Source organism: Cimex lectularius, unplaced genomic scaffold (assembly GCF_000648675.2).
Source record: "Cimex lectularius strain Harlan isolate CLEC.00 unplaced genomic scaffold, Clec_2.1 scaffold323, whole genome shotgun sequence".
Taxonomy (NCBI): Eukaryota; Metazoa; Arthropoda; class Insecta; order Hemiptera; family Cimicidae; genus Cimex; species Cimex lectularius.
In genome coordinates this window covers 1-20,397 of record NW_019394190.1, presented here as the reverse complement: position 1 = coordinate 20,397, position 20,397 = coordinate 1, and the positions used below count along the sequence as shown (strand labels likewise).

The following is a 20,397-nucleotide window of genomic DNA, read 5'->3' as shown; positions in this document are numbered from 1 at the left end:
TTGATGGTGTACAGAAGAATAGCAGGAAAGAACTGGGGATGTAGACCGGAAACCCTGTTTTGGATGTACACCATGATAGTAAGACCCATACTTACATATGGAGCTGTAGCCTGGGCCGATCAAGCAGAACAAGTAACTAAAAGAAAAGAACTCACAAAATACAGAAAAATGCATGCATCTGCATAACGGGAGCAATGAGAACATATCCTACAATTAGCATGGAAAAAGTATTGGGATTAATCCTCTTACACCAAATGGTAACAAGGAGCGCAGAAAATTATTATTAGCATTATTAATGAGAAACCTCCAACAGGAATAAAACTAAAATGGAAAAATAGCACCAATATAATGAATGACCATCCGATCCTCATAATTCCAAGGGACGGCATGAACAGGATGTTTGAATATAATCAATAATTAACTTAGGCACCAAAAAAGAATGGGAAACTCCATTAAGAACGGCACCATCTTTCAGTACACATATGGCTCTTGAAAACAACAAGGTATAGGGGCAAGAGTATTCGGTTCTGGAACCAAATACTCAGAACCCATGGAAAAATAAACCATCTTCTAATCTGTGGTCTATGCAATCGAGAGATGTATTCAAATCAACTTGAATAAAGGTTACAAAAACAAGAACATAGTTATCATGTCAGATAGCCAAGCAGCCATCAAAGCAATAAGCTCAAACATTAACAACATTTAAAGATGGTGTTGAACCGCAAAACTAAATTAAACATATTAGGTATGCAAAACAAGGTCAGGCTGGGTCGCAGGACATGTGGTTGTAGAAGGCAAACGAGAAAGCGGACACCCTTGCAAGAAAAGAGGCTGCTGTACCGCTGATTCGCTGAATAGATCCGAAACTTTCTGTGGCAGAGGAACTCACACTATCAATGAGTAACTCAGACAGAAGGATAAAAAGAAAAGAATAGGACAGTGGAACTCACTTATTGGACACAAACAATTCAAGAACCTCCTAACAAATTTCGGAAGGAAAGAAGTAATAGTAATCAAACGAAGCTGGAAAACATTGCGAATCCTAACAGGATTCTTAACGGGAGGCACGTGCAAATTCTGCAAAGAAGCAGAGGAGAACCAACACACCTATTAACAAACTGTAGTCTGCACTTGTCAACAGGAGGAAGTGCATTGGGTCGTACATTGTGACGGTAGAAGAGATTCAACCACCAAAACTGGGCTTACTAATCAAATTCTTGAATGAAATAGGTCTCACCGGTGGCTATACAGGAGGATACAACAGTTCTTAAAAGACGCAGTATATTACACATCCCGACTAATACAACTACATCTAAATCTACATACTATTCAAAAATTACAGCATTTCCTAGGGTATTTCGTGTTTTTGATGACATTATTTTCATTATCTAATAACCATTCTGAGAATTCAATGGAACCTCCATCCTCACGCATATTCTTGGACGATTTGATTTTCTCAAAGCTATTCCGTAACCCAATATTTTTTAAACGTGTTACATAAATTGCGACTGGTAGAACCTGTCGAACGTCACAACCCGGTATAAAAATTTTCCCAGCACTGTACCATCGTCATTAAAGACATCGCTCAATTCCTATAGATAGTGGCTAATAGTTTGGGGAATCATCGTCGCTTCATCCCAGATGAAAATGTCGGTGTGTTGGAGTGTTTGTTTCGTTTTACGTGACCAGTTCAGAATGACGCGATACATACATTCATTTCAATAAATAACATATAGACAAACAGAAACACACAAAGACACAGTTAAAACTATCTATAGTCCGATCTGGACCATGTAGATTTTAGAATTTCTTTCTTTTTACACTCAATTCTTCACACTTTGGCAATTTCCCAACACATGAAGGTCTTACCATTCTTATTGTGTCCCATGTGTGATATATTATTAATGTATAACTTTCCCCTTTTAGACAAGCCTTCACAGTCCAGGGACTATTCCATGTATTTTCAAACTTGGGTTAAGTTGGTTTTAAAGTCCCGTTATCAAAATAAGTTTTTCAAGGAAAATTACAAGGTATTTTTCTTTCTAGGACGCTCAATAGGCCAGCTGCCTTATCGTATTGTAAACCTTTTCAGATAACTTTGTTTTTCTGGACTTTGACCTGGTTTATTACTTCGTTTATATAAAAGAAGTCCAAAAAAAAATCTATGAGTAATTCATAACGCTTCTATTTTTTCATCCATACCAATTTCATTAGATATAGCAAGCTACCAATCATAAGATTTGAAAGCATGTGAAATAAAGCAGTTTACCAAAACTAATTATTAAAGATATCTAGATGCTGAACCCGACATACGTCTCCAGTTATAAAAAATTAAACCCAACATATCAAATTTTTTCCAGACTAAAACAACCTCTGTCTTCATATTAATATTACATACAGAACAAAACAAACATAAACGTAATTTCTTAGAAATGGTTTATATCAACAGAGATAAACACAGCATCAATTACAGAACAGATACATGTAAACTCAGTCGCAGCTACGCCAATATCATTAATCAAATTCAATATAGATAACATACATATATCATTACATTACATTCCACACATCAAATACTTTTCACATAGTCTAATTTTCCAACAATTTAGCTTTCCTTTTCCTATTTATCCCTTTCTATATAATCCTGAAAGGATAATCTGGCCGAACCATTACCAACACATTTTTTCCCTTCGTCGGCTCTTTTCACCTCAAAGAAGCCGACGCCTTATACAAAAATGTCTTTTCTATACCGACTTCCTTCCCCACCCCTTCAAAATCCAACGTATATAAACATAAAACAGCAAAATCTCACTGGCACTCTCAACACGACACGCAAGAATGGCACAATTACACAGAAGACAAACACTTTGAGTGAGTAGAAATACTTTGATTGAATATAAAAAATATATTTTGCATTGTATAAATTCACTTTTCCACATCCTAAATGTATTTGTTAAATGTAAACATTGTTTGTAAATCCCAGGCCCTGAAGATGATCTCAATAAAGATCGAAACGTTGGCACGATAAAGAAAATGTTTTTCTGAAACCTACATCACACCAGACTGCATCTCACGATTTCTGAATAACTTCATATTAATTTTTTTTAAGTCTTTCATTCCTGAACCCCGTCCCATTTCATGGATTTTCGCAATGAGGGGAAGCAAGGCGTTTTTTTCTTCGATTGTCAGAATTAGGTCGAATCACTGCATATGTGGGGCTTATCTGAACAGAATATAAGACCCTCTCCAAATTGTGAAACATGCGAAGAACTCGAGATCATGCAACATATTTTGTTTGATTCCCCGGATTATGAAGAAGCAAGAAATGCCATGTTTGAACGAATCTTTAGTTACAAAGAGATAGAGAAGCCCTTCAATTTTAATAGCCTTATAGGTTCTGAAAATGAAATGGTATTTAAAACATTGTTCGAATTTTTAAATAAAAATAAACTGAAAGCTTAATTACCAATCAATTAATTAACGCAAAATCTGTCTAATTTTAATTTATTAATAATTGACATTGTTCCTTATGTAGTAGTATTTATATATTTATATTAGTAATTTATTATTTATTTATTTACGAATTGATTATTTATTACCGCTGTAAATACTAATTTATTGACTATTTATATTGTTGTTTGTTAATATTGGTACATTTGTATAGATTATTTATTAATTATTTCTTTAGTAATTGATTGATTAAGAGGTGAGGAGCCTGGGTAGTTTCGGGGGTGCTGGGTTGGCTGGCTCGGGCAAATGGTCCCCGGGAAGTGGGGAGGATGTGGACTTTTCCAGGGGCTCCTGTGGCCATGTACGGTTTTTATCCACATCCTCCTAATGCTGCCGAAATTAAGTGTATACCCGAACGAGAAGCGGGCGTATGGGGTGGTGCCTTTTAGGGGTGGCCCAGGTCTATTGGCGTAGTCACCAACAAAATGACATTGACTGAATATCTGTGGGGCAAAGTCAAACAAAAAAAATACCGGCTTTTCTACGGCAGTCGCATTAAGTCTTCTGATAAATGGAGGGAATTTTGCCATAATAACCTTAAAAACTCGGCATCCCTGCGGCAGTGTGAATGAAGTCTTTGGGAGTAGGGGGGCTCCTTGCCATATTACCCCAAGGCAAATCGAGTACCTTGGCGCAGTTTGAATTTCAACCAGACTAACTTACTTTTATATTCACTAATTTTAGTGGTCCGCTTGAGGTCAAAAGGGGGGAAAATTCAAAAGGTGGGGTTGAGATGGGAAGTTAGTGTCCGAGTGGATCGAAGTCACGATAGAGTAGCGGCGTATCTAGCCGAAAGTTGGGTTCGAATCCCGCTCGTGCCATTGACTTTTTTATTTCAACTGAAAACCTTAATTAATTGTAATAGATAACAATGATAAACTTGATTGGGTAAGAGTAAACTTTTTTGAAAATAATTATATGTCGATGAATGCACTCAAATGAAAAGAAATCATAGTGTCTTTTAACTATAAAAGATAATCACATGTAAACACTTACAAAATATTAGGGATTATTATTGATTTATACTGAATTGATAGTCACTTCTCGTGGTCAATAGGTTGTCTTCCCTTTGTTTTTCTATTGTTAAAAATTCAGGATACCATTTCATTTGAAGTGCGGCGGATAGTCTACTTTGCACTTTTCCAAGGAGTCGAGAGCAATGGGTTGCTTGTGTGAGGGAAAAGTCCTTATGTAAAAGATGTCCACATTATTCAAAAAATATGTGTAAGTATAATTAATCCATATTTCTTTAGTGGTCATAATTGACCATATTACCTATTCCAATTAATTATTCTTTTTATCTAACGTTATTAAGCCGAAGGTCCTTGATTCCAATCCCGCTCGTGCATTAATTTTTCATTCACACCAAAAACCTTAGATAAAAAGAATAATTAATTGGTGTACAAATAATGTTCTACCTGATAAGAAATGAGTCTTTTGTAAATATGGATTTATGACGGTGATAAATCTGTATATCTATACCATGTTATTGTATATTAAGAAAAACATTATAAATTATGTGTGTGTTTGTGTGTGTGTGTGTGTGTGTGTGTGTGTGTGTGTGTGTGTGTGTGTGTGTGTGTGTGTGTGCGTGTGTGTGTGTGTGTAAATAATGTACAAAACTACAATACAACCAAACGCCCCTCAGACCAACACGTCAGCAAAGTCTTGCGGGTCCAGGCGGCCGCCAATCATCTTACTCAGCATTCCTTTAAAATAGTATAAAAATCCTAATCCCCAAATATCCTTGCCTTACTCTTCCGATAGCCTTCTGCCCGTCACGCTGCCGGTTTAAAATTAAACATTGTAGTTTTGACAATAAAGTTTCTTCTTTTTTAAAAAAGTCTTCTTCGAGCGATTACTTAAATTCCATATGGTTTCCAATTGGTCCTGGTTAACTAAACTAATGGTTCAAATTGATTTATTTTTTTTATGTATGAAAAATTTGTGTTACTAGGAGGACTAGAACAATGCTCCTCTAATCACATGAGCCATCGCGACACGTGACACTAATGTTTTGAACTCAACTGCGCTTTACATAAAAATTATAACTCAATTTAAATTATTATTTATTATTATAAAGTAATCAATGAGCATTGCTTCATTTTTTAAATACTTAAAACAATAATTTATGCAATACGAAACTTCAAGTATATCAAAAATTAATAAAATTTGGCTTATTTTGGAAGTAATGTTTCTATTGGAAGAAATATTACATATCATTACCTAGTTAGGAAAGTAGAAGTTGTGACTTGCTATTATTTTCGTCTTTGCTACCTCTCTAAGCCTACTATGAGACGGTGTTAAACATTCAGTAGGAAAGTAAAACATTACTTCATGGCAAAAGTAGCCTTTTCGTTTTCATTAAAAAATAATAATAATAATTTTTTTGGCGGACATTTCTTTACAGGAAGTTAGAGAATCCTCTTTTATCTCAAAGGTCAAACACTATTCGTATAATCCCTTTCTAATTTATAATTTAAACGAAACTGCTGACAACCTATTACGGACAGTTCATCGGACCTTAAGGTGCAAACGTCTGCAGCAGGTAGCCGGACTGGGGAAAACCCAGGACGCACCGAATACCTGCTTGTCTTAGGGGGAAGAAAAATGGTGGCTCTTATTTGGGTTAGATAACGGGTTAATTCGGCCAAACTGTCCCCGTCAATGTGAACCGTTTTCTTTATGTTTCACTTCCGTTTTACATTTACACAGTCCTGCAGGAGGGCCCAGCTCACAACTATCCTTTGGGTATCAAACTACATTTCTGTTTATATTATCATTTTAATCTAAGGTCTTGTTTGAGGAAATGCGTTTCCACCTTAAACAAAGCCATAGATTAAAATTATAATTAATGAAAATTGCAGTTTTTTCGAAAAACATAAAAATAGCGGATAACTTTGAACCGAATCGATTGATGCCTAGGAAACATTCCTATACTCAACAAGTAAGGGAATAAATCTGACCTCCGTAAATTAATCAGAAAACGTAATATAAAATATAATGTTTAGAGGTTGTTTTGTGATTTCGTCCAGATTTTTCTCACTTAAAATAATATAAACACCTCAGTATTGTTGGTAAGGAATCAATGATTAGAAATGCAGCTTTCCAACCGTTGTGATATCGTGAAAATTGGATAAAATCTAAATGATATTATGATTTTATAAGAGGACAGGCACTGAGTGTAGGTCGTTCTAAAAATGTGCAAAGTATCACGATCAATGGTATAGTTTCATTGGTATATATATATATTCCTTCGTGACATTTGAGATATTTGGAATGCGAAAAATCAAAGATTCCACGTCCATAGCCACCAATTGTGAATTCCATAATGCTAATTTTTTGATTGAACATTTCTTTTTTATTGTAATTGTTAATATTTTTAAAAACCTACATGTACCATCTTCTTTTCGCAAACCACTAAATCAAAATTATGTTTAAAACTGAGAAGTGTTTATGATAAAAATTCTATTGTCTAGTCCTTTAGATATGTACTAATCTAAATGTCCTAAATCAAAATATATTTTTTTCTATTGGACACTTAATCTGCTTACGGACTTATCTTATGTTCCAGCTTTTCAGATAACATGGTTTTCTCAACTTTGACCCTATTTTATTGCCTTGTTGTTGTAAAAGGTAAGTTCAAAAAAAGGGTGGTGGATGATGCAGAAGAGGAAATCTACTTTTTCTACAATTTTCTATTTCATAAAAATTCATGAAATTATGCTTTCCATCTAAAAATAAATTTATAAAACCTGGAAAATTGCCTTTTGTATAATTTTCACACATTTCTGTTTTCATCATGAAATCTCGTCCTGTCGTCTATGGGTTAATTAATCTGCAATTATATCCAAAATTCACTTTTCTGTTTGATTTTGAGATTATTTTTACCACAATATGTGAAACAGAGAACAGGCATATCACTGAGTGTAGGTCGTTCTAAAAATTTGCAAAGTATCTATATCAATGGTATAGTTTCATAGGTACAACCATTCTTTCGTGACATTTGATATATTTGGAATGCGAAAAATCGAAGATCCCCCGTCCATAGCCATCAATTGTGAATTCCATAATGCTAAGTTTTTTATTAACCATTTCTTTTTTATTATAATTGTTAATATTTTTAAGAACCTACATGTACCATCTTCTTTTCGCAAACCACTAAATCAAAATTATGTTTAAAAATGAGAAGTGTTTATGATAAAAATTCTATTGTCCAGTGCTTTAGATTTGTACTAATCAAAACGTCTTAAATCAATATATATTTTTTTCTATTGGGCGGACTTATCTTATTTTCCACCTTTTCAGATAACATTGTTTTTCTCGACTTTGACCCTATTTTATTGCCTTATTTATTATAAAATGTAAGTTCAAAACAAGGGTTGTGGATGATTCAGAACGGAAATCTACTTTTTCTAAAATTTTCTATTTCATAAAAATTTATGAATTATGCTTTCTATCTAAAAAATTTTTAAAAACCTGGAAAATCGGCTTTTGTATCATTTTCTGTCTTAATCGTGAAATCTCTTCCTGTCGCCTGTGGGTTAAATAATCTGCAATTCTATTGGGATATTTGCACGTGAGGTCCGAGCTCTACTTGTCACCTAAAATATTGGTAACGACCCAATTCCAATTTTCTCGTCAATTTTTAGGTTCGCTTTTTCTTTAAGTTGATGTGAAACTAAGTTGAAATGGTAATGTTAAAATTTAGTGGGGCCTCATACGTTTTTACAAATTTATCTCAAATTTGTAATTGCTTAAAAATATTTTCGAAGTTTCGTCATTTTCTGTTTGCAATTTTTGGACACAAGTACATAAATGAAAACTATGCTGAAATGGAAAAAATGTTAAAATTCATGGCTAACTTCTTTTTTTAAAATTACTAATTAGATAACCAATTAGTAGGAATCCGGTACTATTTGGGCTTAATTTTATTTTCGTAATGAACCCGAAAAATTGCAAAACAAATCAGAACTTCTTGTGTTTTATTACTTTTACTAAAATTAATGTTACTTCGGGATATTTCTGTTCTACTCTAGATATTTCCTCTTTTTGGTTTTTATAGATAGACAACCATTAATTATAAATCCTGTCCTTTTTGGTTTTAATTTTAAATTACCTTTACCAACATATGTGAAACTGCCATGAAATGTAATTGTTAAAGTCCAGTCAGGGCCTAATATATTTTTACAAATTGTTCTAAAATTAATCTTGTAATTATTATTAAAAAATATTTTCGAAATTGTATTCCTTCTCTGTTTGCAATTTTTGGCTATTTTCACGAAAATACCTAAAATGCAGCCAATGCTGAAATTGAAAAAACGTTAAAATCTAGTCCTTACTTCTCATTTTTTCTACAAATTTTAATGAAATTATCAGATAAAGAATAAATTGAAAAAAAGTAACAAATCACAAAAACTCTGATCTTTGCCTTTACGAGTTTTATGTTTTTAGTAAGAAGTGGTAATAACACTAACTTTTAAAGTAATAATAAATAAAATTAATAAATATTACATAAAAGTCCGATTGGCATGGCAAAACATAATTATTTAAATTCTGGGGACGCCATCGACATTATTATTTTATTGACTATCCTTGAATTAATTATACAGGGTGTCGCAGTTCCTTCTGACGAAACTCGGGGAATCGATTCTACTCTTCGTTTGGAGCAAAAACTGCTCAGGAGAAATTTTTTTGGAAAGTTCTCTATTTTGAAGATATTCGTCAATTTAGGTTTTTTCAACTTTTCCTACCTTACCACATGAAAACGCTTACAACTTCCAAAATGTTGAGACTACAATAAATCCAATTACACCATTTGAAAGAACCCTAAATTTGCTGTGAGATACTTCTTTGCAATAATCTGAATGGCATAAAATGTTAGCCAATATCAGTTGGAACATGTCAAAATTACAAAATTTAAAATTTTGGTCATGATTGCACGTTCTACTGAGTTACAAAAAAATACCTACAACTTGTCAAATTTTACAAAAACTTCTTCATCTAATATGCTTTACGTTGATATATCCAGGTTTTTAAATAACATTCTAGTAGAGTTGAAAAATAACAATTGAATGTTCGAAAACGTGAGCTAAGGTAAATTTGATGGGGGGGGTAGAAATTCAGAAAATTTTCTCCTGGGCATTTTTTGCTCCAAACGAAGAGTAGAATCGATTCCCTGAGTTTCGTCAGAAGGAACTGGGACCCCCTGTATACTCAAAATTAAAACTAAACTAAAACCTATATAACTAATGTAACTAAAAAATATATATTACATCATTTTTATAGCTAACATTTGAAAATAATACAATCGTATTAAGTAAAATTTGTCGTGTTTTTCTCTCTAAAAAAACCTTGAATACATTTTTTGGATATTATGGATTTGTATATTTTTCAAAAATAATATTTTTCTCGGATATTGTTTTCAAAACTCGCAAGAATGGGGATAATATTAAACAACTCCACTGATAAACATTATTTCGATTTACAACCCCATAAGAAAGGACCGGGATAAAAGAAGTGGCCACAAGACGTTCTGAACCTCGACCTGAGTAGATCTGTTGTTCTCCTCTATTTTTTTATAACTCAGTGCCCAGGTTGTAAATCTACTTCCATAGCCTCGAGTTCTAACGAAGCAGAGATTCATCTCAAGTCCTTTCTTCCTATGACTACACCTCCCAAAACAGTCACTCCTTGTGATGTAAATTACCCGGTTTCCGAATCGGCGGTCACCTAGCTTTGACGTTATCACGACCCGAATCATCACTGAATTCCCTAAGTACCTATAAGAACAGAAACTGAACTGGAGGACTACTCTATAAAATACTTGGACGGAAATCAAAAATCCAACATACCCCTACAAAACATAACTGAATCTGATTTGGTCATTTGGACTAGAACTGTGGGGCACCACTAAACCTACCCATATCCAACAAATTCAGCTCTTTTAAATCGAAGTCCTCAGAATCATAGACAACGATCCCTACAATATCTCAAATACCAACTTCTTAAATTAATCCTCCTGATTTTAGTTGAGCCTGGACAATAACCATGATATAGGTGCACAGATAAATGTCCTGCGTTTTTCCAAAACTTTAAATTAGGTGATCCCATGTCTATAGCGTCAATCAAGCCAGTTTGTGGTTTATTATTGTTATTATTTTAAGACTGTGTGAACAAAGAAGAGAAATGCAGCTCTCCAATTGTTGTAATATTGTGGTCAATGGACAAAACCTAGAGGAGACCTGGACCTAGATCAATTTCTAAGGCAAACACCGAATATGGTAGGAAAAAATTACCTTGCCTGTTGTACAAAAATGTATACTTTTTGTCTGCTATAAGAATTCTTATTTAAGGGTTTGAAAAGTGAAAACGTTAAATAGTTTGTATAATCGAATAAAAATCTTGGTCTACTTTACTGTAAAATTTTAATTTTTTCAAATTTTGTATAACTAATATTACTTAATACGGCCCTTCATATGAATTTCATACATCTACTATTAAAAAAAATCCAGAAATTTTATAATAATACTATTATCTATAGTATTATATTAAACCTTTAAATTGAAGTTAGTAATTTTATTTTTCTACAAATTTGTTTCAATATTTCTTTTAGTTTTGTGAATTCAATTTATTAAACAGCTAATCTCAATTAAAAATATGCGGTTTAATAATATTTATTGTTATTATTCTTAATTGATTTTGTTTTTTGTTTCAGTTTGACGAAAATGTTTTCTGCATTAGATGTACAGTCAATTAACTTTCTTTTTCAAAACACACATATGGAGATTTTTTTTAGTTATTTCATTTCCGCTAAAAAAGTCACCCTCGAAGAGATGAAAATCTGTACATATTTCAGGAAATCCACGTTGAACCCTTAAGAAACCCAGGCATACCTCGGGCAAAGGGGAAAAATTCCCTCCATGGCATTGTCCAATGGTTGTAAGGGATTTGAGGGCTTTATGACGAAGGGTAGGGGAAAGCCCAACCGGCCCCGTATAAAAGCACCCCCCGGGGGATGAGACCCTTCAGTCTAGTCTTTTTCTTTTCTAGTCACCAGTAGTCAAGTGCTACTAAGCATTCCTAGTCTATATTGCAAGTAAGAAGATTTTTGCAATTTTCCATCACAGATATGTTGAGGTATGTTTTTACAATTTTATTTAATATCTAACTTCTTTTTTTTCTGACATTTCCGTTTTCAATTTTTTTAGTAAATTTAGAAATGGTCTAAAACATTTATTTTGCAAAAGAGGAAAGAATGAAACACTCAATTATTAAATTTGAATAATTTTTAAGTATTTCCCGGATCTTCATTGTGAAGCGTTGTACATTTGGGCTATTTGTCTTCACTATCGACTTACGATTGTTGTCAATTAATTTCACCTTTGACGTAATGGCTAATGTTTCTTTTTTTAAGTATTGCATGAAAAATTGAGAAAATTGTTAAAAGGAAAATTACGAATTTAACATTTATACAATGTTTTCAAACCCCAAAACAATGAGAAAAACATTAATTGTATTTGTTTCATTTCAACATAAATCTTACATAAAAAGATTAATTAATTGAGAGAAGTAATTTAGTCAAAAGACCACAAAAGATAACCTACTTTTTATGTTTCAGAAGCGAATACGCAGGATTTTCTACATCGACATTAGCGATGTTAGCCGACGATTGTCTGGTCCAAGATTTAGAGTCAACGGATCTATTCGACGTCAGTTCTACAGACTCAAGTTTGAGGTCGGCCAGCTTTATGGATTCTGGAGTTCAGGAGACGAAAGAACCCAACAACAACCACCTGCCGCTACAGATTTGCAATTACGGGAACGAGTGGCAATCTGTGGAAGGGACGTTTTTTGGAGAGATTAACTACTGGAGACAAAATGCCATCCCCGAAACGAAGTCGGCTGCGGAAAATTCTGTTTACCCTTATTCGGTCTTCGGAGCGGAAGATCCAAGTACGTGGCAGAGGCAGGAAACACAAGAAAGCTCGAGTTACACAAACAACACGGCTGGAGATTTAGACGATCTGATGAACGTGGTGCCTTCCAATTTCTCCAAAAATTTCGTTGCACATGTTGAAAATGCAGAATCGCCAAACTTCCTTGAAATGAACAACGCGACGACACACGCTGCTGATGCCATGACTCTCCATGAAGAAATCTCGTACCCTCAGAACACCCAAGGATTCGTGGACTTGACAACCGACATAGCAGAACCGCAAGAAGAGTATTGCCCGAACGGTTCCTACTCATTTGGCTCACGGGTCAGCCCGGTAGCAGTTCCAGCTCCGGTCGACCCTATATTCACCCTCATCACAAAACCAACAAAAAAGTACACGAAACGATCCAAAAACGGAGCATCGACTTCCGGCACTCGTAGGGAAAGATCTCTCCACTACTGCCACATCTGCAGCAAAGGGTTTAAAGATAAATACTCTGTCAACGTCCATATAAGAACCCACACAGGTGAGAAACCCTTCCATTGTTCCTACTGCGCCAAATGCTTCAGGCAGAAAGCTCATTTGGCCAAACATTACCAGACACACTTGAACAGGACAAAATCCAACTGAGTACAATTTTGTAAAGAGACAAGCGTAAATTCATGCTGGGCCAAGATTTAGAGTCATGGGTTCTACTTATGGATTCTCCAGTTCTGGAGCTGAAAGGACCCAACAACAACCACTTGCCGCTACAAATTTGCAATTACGGGAACGAGGGGCAATCTGTGGAAGGGACGTTCTTTGGAGAGATTGACAATTGGAGACAAGATGCCATCCCCGATCTGATGTCGACTGCGGAAAATTCTGGCTACACTTGTTCGGTCTACGGAGCGGAAGATCCAAGTACGTGGCAGAGGCAGGAAACACAAGAAAGCTCGAGTTACAGAACCAACACGGCTGGAGATTTAGACGATCTGATGAACGTGGTGCCTTCCAATTTCTCCAACAATTTCGTTGCACATGTTGAAAATGCGGAATCGCCAAATCTCCTTGAAATGAACAACGCGACGACACACGCCCCAGATGCCATGACTCTCCATCAAGAAATCTCGTACCCTCAGAACATCCAAGGATTCGTGGACTTGACATCAGACATAGCAGAACCGCCAGAACAATATTGCCCGAACGGTTCCTACCCATTTGGCTCACAGGTCAGCCCGTTAGTAGTTCCAGCTCCGGTCGACCCTATATTCACCCTCATCTCAAAACCAACAAAAAAGTACAGGAAACGATCCAAAAACGGAGAATCGACTTCCGGCACTCATAGGGGAAGGTCTCTCCACTATTACCACATCTGCAGCAAAGGGTTTAAAGATAAATACTATGTCAACGTCCATATAAGAACCCACACAGGTGAGAAACCTTCAATTGTTCCTACTGCGACAAATGCTTCAGGCAGAGAGCGCATTTGGCCAAACATTACCAGACGCGCTTGAACAGGACAAAATCCAACTGAGTACAATTTTATTAAGACACAAGTGTAAATTCCTCCTGGGACAAGATTTAGAGTCATGGGATCTACTTATGGATTCTCCAGTTCTGTAGCCGAAAGGACCCAACAACAACCACTTGCCGCTACAAATTTGCAATTACGGGAACGAGGGGCAATCTGTGGAAGGGACGTTCTTTGGAGAGANGGAGCGGAAGATCCAAGTACGTGGCAGAGGCAGGAAACACAAGAAAGCTCGAGTTACAGAACCAACACGGCTGGAGATTTAGACGATCTGATGAACGTGGTGCTTTCCAATTTCTCCAGCAATTTCGTTGCAGATGTTGAATTGTACAACTTTAAAACAAAATATATTTTATAAACATAATTTTCTCATGTTTCTTTATTTAAATCCTATTTTATAATTGGTTATGTGTATTTCTTACAATTGTGGACAAACGGTCATTCAACGAGAGTCAATAGACTAAAACAAAACAAATGAATATCTTATGATTTTCTAAAACTCTTATAAATATATTTCTTAAATTAAATTTAAAAAAATAAATAGTTTGCTGACAGAAGGAAGAAAATTCAATACTATTTAATTATGTTAAATAATTTTATGTAGAAATTGGCACTGCTATTTATATACAACCAGCAGATTGGGTAATTTGTGTGTGTGGATTGTAAATGTAAGTCCTAAACAGTTAACTTTGTCGGATTGAGGAACAGGTTCATTGTATAAGTATACGCTAGGACAAGTCTCACGACGGAGTGTAAAGGTGATATGTTGTGATAAGATATTAGTAACACAATTCAAGGGTGAATTTAAGGTCCGTTAAGTTTCACGGGCTTTCAATGTCGATGGATGAATTAAAGGCTTAACATTAAATATCATAAAAATAACATTTTAAAAGTATTCCTGTTGAATTATGCAAATTTAAACAAATGTATAATTATAACTAAAATTTTCTTTGCTATTCTAAAAAACTAAATTTCCTGTTTGTTTTTGCGATTTCAGTTGTATTTGAAAATCATGAAAATTTATACTAAATGAGCTTAAATATACAAAACAGTTGCAAAAAGACACCACACTTTTTGCAATTGTTTTGTATATTTAATCGAATTTAGTATAATCCTGTTTATTATTTTCCTATACGAGGTAAAATAACAAATCAACTCATATATAATAAACTTGAAATACATGCACAAAGAAGGCAGAAAATTAAAATTTAGTGCAAATATTTTTTTTCTCTGCACCTAGGGCCATTTGATAAGAACGCTGAATTAGGTGTCTAATATTTCTTGATTTTATATTACCAACTATCTTAACCACAACGTTTCATTAAAATACTGGCAGACAGATAAACATTTCCTAATTATTTAGAAGCAGAAAAGATCAATAAATCAGAAAAATAATGAAGATTTTATTTTCGCCGTCAACCAACTCCCTTAGTTCGTATTTTGCATAGCCTTTTTTAAATATAAATCATCGCAGTATCGGTTATTTGTGTACTATTAGGCAGCCAATGCATAATAAATGAAAAAGAAATTAAACATCTTGGATACATCGAAGATGGTTCGGCGATTCGCCATTCTCGGTCTCTCCTGTTGAGAATGCAAGAAGGCTTTTCAAACAATAAATCAATAAAACATCATATTATATTTATGCAAATTAAGTAGAAAGTTTTTTGATTTTAATATGTTCATATTTTAAAAAATTAAACGCGTTCGGAGTACGAATATCAAGAGAAATTATAAAAGATTAATCGTCATTCTATGTTATTAATAAATTTCCGTTGATTTAACATAATTTCAAAGGATATTGACACACAAAACAGTTATAAAATTTGTAGTTTTTTATATTGTTAAACAGCTGCCTACTTTATTTAATTTTTTTAATGCCGGAATATTGATATTAAAACAGAATTTTCTACTGACAATGAGTAAAATCTAGTATTCTGTATGTAATAAAAAGAAATAAATTTTAAATCATTTTTTTATTAAGCACGGAGGGCTATACTGTTGCTGTGATGAAGTGACCAGGATTGGGGTGTTTTTTATTCCAAAGACAGTTCTGCCAAACTTTTGTCTTTATTTGTAGTCGTCCTCAAGACTGAATTATAAAAACATACATTTCATGACACTGATACTATAATATTATTTTCACGTTTATAACTCCACAAATGTTATTTATTTAAGTAGTAATTATTAAAATTTATGATTAGATTACACAGACATCCGTACACACGGGGTTCCTTTGGTTGCGCAAAGTGTATGCATATGAACGCCTTAACTGTTTACTATGACTGATAATTTTAATAAGTTTGGCCGGTTTAATTTTGAGGAGACGCCGTTTTCGATAGAATTTGTCTTGCGCCAACCAAGCCAATAAATAGTTTCGTTATCATTAGGTATCTTTTTAGATTAGGGCCAAAAACAATGATGCCGACTATCAGTCTTTTAAGTAACGCGGTTTGACCTATTTAAGATATAATAATTCAATTATATAACAAGCTGGAAGCAAATAGTAAATAAGTTAACATTTAGCGAAGTTTAGATATTTATCTCAAGGCTACACTAATACGATAAACGTGAAGAATTATCAGTTATCGCATTATTTTCTGTTAATATAATCATCATTTTCCAATTAAGTAAAAAATTAAAATAAATCATTCTACTCGGAAAAAAAATTTTAGTATAAAATTTGTTTAAAATTTTCAATAGGCCAATTTAAATTTTTGTAAGGAAAATTTTGGGAAAAAACAACATATAATTGCACCATTAAAAACGAAAAATTGAACATAGTTATGAACAAATATGATATTACATATAGAGCGCCCCTTCTCTTCTGATCTACCATTAAACTCACTTACAAATACCTGCTCGTTACAGAAAGGCAAGGAAAAGCAGTGTGCACTAGACTGGGAATTTTTTTGAAATATCTAAAAATCAATTTACGCCATTTGTGCAATTATTCATAATAAAATTTATAGTAAACTGTGTGTTTTAATCTCTTTAATATATATTAATAATTAAATATAAATCGGCTCCTCATATTTTGTTGTTTATTATACATAATAATTTTCCAGGTCCAATTAGTCCGGTGTGAAAAAACGGAAGGTGGGTTGAGATGGGAATTTGGTGTCCGGGTGGTCGAAGTAACGATAGCTCAAGTGGCCGAGCAGCGGCGTATTGAGCCGAAGGTCGTGGGTTCGAATCACGGTCGTGACACTGGCTTTCTTATTTCAACCAATATCTTACATAAATTCACTAATTTCGTGGTCCGCTTGACCTTGTATCTACAACTGTTCATGTATTATATACAACCAGCAGATTGGATTTCAGATTATGTGTTTAGCATTATGGGCGTTATAGAGAAAGCTACCCTTTGGCAGACGCTCTGGATTAATGAAATGATATTAATCATTTAAGAGGTCTCTTATCCATATTCTTTTCAGACGTTTACGTGGTAATTTTTGGGAATGGAGTAATCGTATTTGTGTGTTGGTGTGATTTTGTAATTTACTAAGAAAAGTATGTAATATGTTTTGATGGATGAAAAAACTGTTGGGATTTGAAGATCTCTGTGATGTGTTTTATTGTTTACATAAAAAAAGGGCAGAAACAATTAGTCTTAAAATTTTGGATTGAAAACTTTCTAATCTTTGAATGTTGGAATACTTGGCCGATCCATATACTTGGCACCCATACATCCAAATTGGTTTGAGTAGGTATGTGTATGTCGAAAGTTTTGATTTTAATGGTAATTTTGATTGTCTGTTGAGTAGGTAATAAAGAATTTTAAATCGTTTGTTCAGTGTCTGTTTTTTTAATCGTGTGTGTGGATTCCAAGTTAGTCTTCTATCAAATGTAAGTCCTAAATAGTTAACTTTGTCGGATTGAGGAACAGGTTCATTTTATAACTATACGCTAGGATAAGTCTCACGACGGAGTGTAAAGGTGATATGTTATGACTTTGAGGGATTAAACTTTATTTTCCCAAGATTGCTCCATTTTTCAATTGTTGATATGTGGTTTTGTAACATGAGTGAAGCTTGTGTAGAAAAGAGATGGCTTGTTAATATGGCGGTGTCATCTGCGTATGTGGCGGTGAGTGTATTCTCATTTGTGGGCATATCAGATGTAAAAATTGTGTACAACAGCGGAGCGAGTATTGACCCTTGTGGCACACCTGCAAGCACTTCTTCCATCCCAGAAGTCTCCGTATCCTGGTGTACTGCGAAAAATCTCTCTTTAATGTATGATTGTATAATCAGGTAATAGGCCTGGGGTAATAATAATTTTAATTTGTATAATAATCCCTCATGCCCTACTTTGTCGAATGCCTGAGAAACATCTAGAAACACTCCAGTCGCGTACAGTTTCTGCTCGAGACACGAAGTAATGAAATCAGTCACTCTGTGAAGTTGATGAGTGGTGGAATGATGGGTTCGAAAGCCAAATTGATGGTCTGGTAAGATGTTGTTCGAAGTAGCAATAGATATAATTCTTTTGTAAATTAATTTTTCGAATAATTTAGAAGGAACGGTTAAAAAACTAACAGGACGATAAGACGATGGGGAGCTTAAATTTTTATGGGGCTTTGGGATCATTTTAATGTAAGAAAGTTTCCATTGTATGGGGAAGTGTGTAGTCCTCAAAATTGTGTTAATTAAAGAAGTCAAAAAGACGACTGCTTTTTTGGGAAGTTCTTGAAGAACATCAGCTGTTATCAAATCATGACCAGGTGATTTTTTTGTAGGAAGCTGTCGTATTTCTTGTGATACTTGTTTTGGAGTTATTGGTTTAGGTGGCAAATCTAGGGGCATAACTAACCATCCCTAACCATCCCTAAACATAAAGATTAAATGTAAAATGTTGAATAACAAATGTAAAAATCGAAAATAAAATGAAAAATTCGAAAATTAAATGCAAATGTTAAAAATAGAGAGGGAAGTTTTATTAAATAAAAAAATTAAAATAGAAAATGGTTAATAGAAAAATTTAAGTTAAAATTAAAAAGATTTAAATCGATTAGAAATAACTTTAAATATTTTTAAGTTTGAGAAAAGATGGAAATAAAAGTCATCTGAACAAACTTTCTACACCAAGTAAAAACATTTCTATGCGTTAATTAAATTTTTATTAATAATTTGCCTGTATATTTTGGTAATGAAATAATATTTTCAATCCTAATACGTTCAACAACGAGCAAATTTGACGTTTTAAAAATAATACTGGAAAAATTGGATTTTTGGATTAGATCTTTCGATCGGATGTCAATATTATATCATCCCTTCCGTGCTTACTGGAAATAAAACTTTAAATGGATTTGAAATACTTTTAAATATTCTTTGTTTAAGCAAAAAGTTGAAATAAAATTTAAAAAGCTCTATAATCGAATAATGTTTTACCTGGGTTTCTGCAAAAACATTATTTTATTCCGGTATAGGTAATTAGAAGAATAACAAAAAATTAAGTTGGTCCATCAGTCATCAGAAGTATCATTCTACACCAATAAAAAAAAATTCTAAGCATTAATTCCATTTTTTATTAACAATTAACTAGTAGTAATAAAAGTAAAAAAGCTCTATAATAGAATAATGTTTACCCTGGGCTTCTACAAAAACGATATTTTATTCTGGTATGGTAAACCAGAAGAACAAAAAAAATGTTCATTAAGTTGGTCCATGGATGGATCAGAGCCATCGAAAGTAATATTATACACCAATTAAACAAATTTCTAAGAACTAATTCCATTTTTTATTAACAATTAACTAGTAGTAATAAAAGTAAAAAAGCTCTGTAATAGAATAATGTTTACCCTGGGCTTCTACACAAACGCTATTTTATTCTGGTATAAAACAGAAGAAAAAAAAATGTTCATTAAGTTGGTCCATGGATGGATCAGAGTCATCAGAAGTAATATTATACACCAATTAAACAAATTTCTAAGCATTAATTCCCTTTTTTATTAACAATTAACTAGTTGTAATATTATTATAATAAAATATCAAGTTTCATTCATAATTCGCACAACAACGAGCAAATTTAACGTTTTAAAAATAATACTGGAAAAATTGGATTTTTGGATTAGATCTTTCGATTCTATGCCCACATTATTTCAACCGAGTGGTGTTAACTGACCGTTAATTAATGATTATTTGGAGATCGTGATATGCAGTCTGGTGTGACGTAGGTTTAGAAAAATATTTTCTTTATCGTGCCAACGTTTCGATCTTTATTGAGATGATCTTCAGGGCCTGGGATTTACAAACATTGTTTAAATTTAACAAATACATGTAGGATGTAAAAAATTGAATTTATACAATGATGAGAATTGTAGACTCCATCAAAGTATTTGCACTCACTATACAGAAAACAAACACTGAGTAAGTACAAATAATTTTATTGAGTCTAAAACTTGTATAGTATAATTATATAAATTAAAATTAT

General features: G+C 33.6%; 1 protein-coding gene and 1 pseudogene across 1 annotated transcript; both read left to right on the top strand.

Annotated features, from left to right (window-relative positions):
• The first annotated feature begins 11,421 nt into the window (after positions 1–11,421).
• LOC106664784 (myoneurin-like) lies at positions 11,422–13,099 on the top strand. Its single transcript, XM_024230069.1, has 2 exons — positions 11,422–11,649; positions 12,131–13,099. The coding sequence occupies exons 1-2, from the start codon at positions 11,642–11,644 to the stop codon at positions 13,077–13,079; spliced, it is 957 nt and encodes a 318-aa protein (XP_024085837.1). The 5' UTR covers positions 11,422–11,641; the 3' UTR covers positions 13,080–13,099.
• On the top strand, positions 13,089–14,139 carry LOC106664785 (annotated as a pseudogene).
• The last annotated feature ends 6,258 nt before the right edge of the window (positions 14,140–20,397 follow it).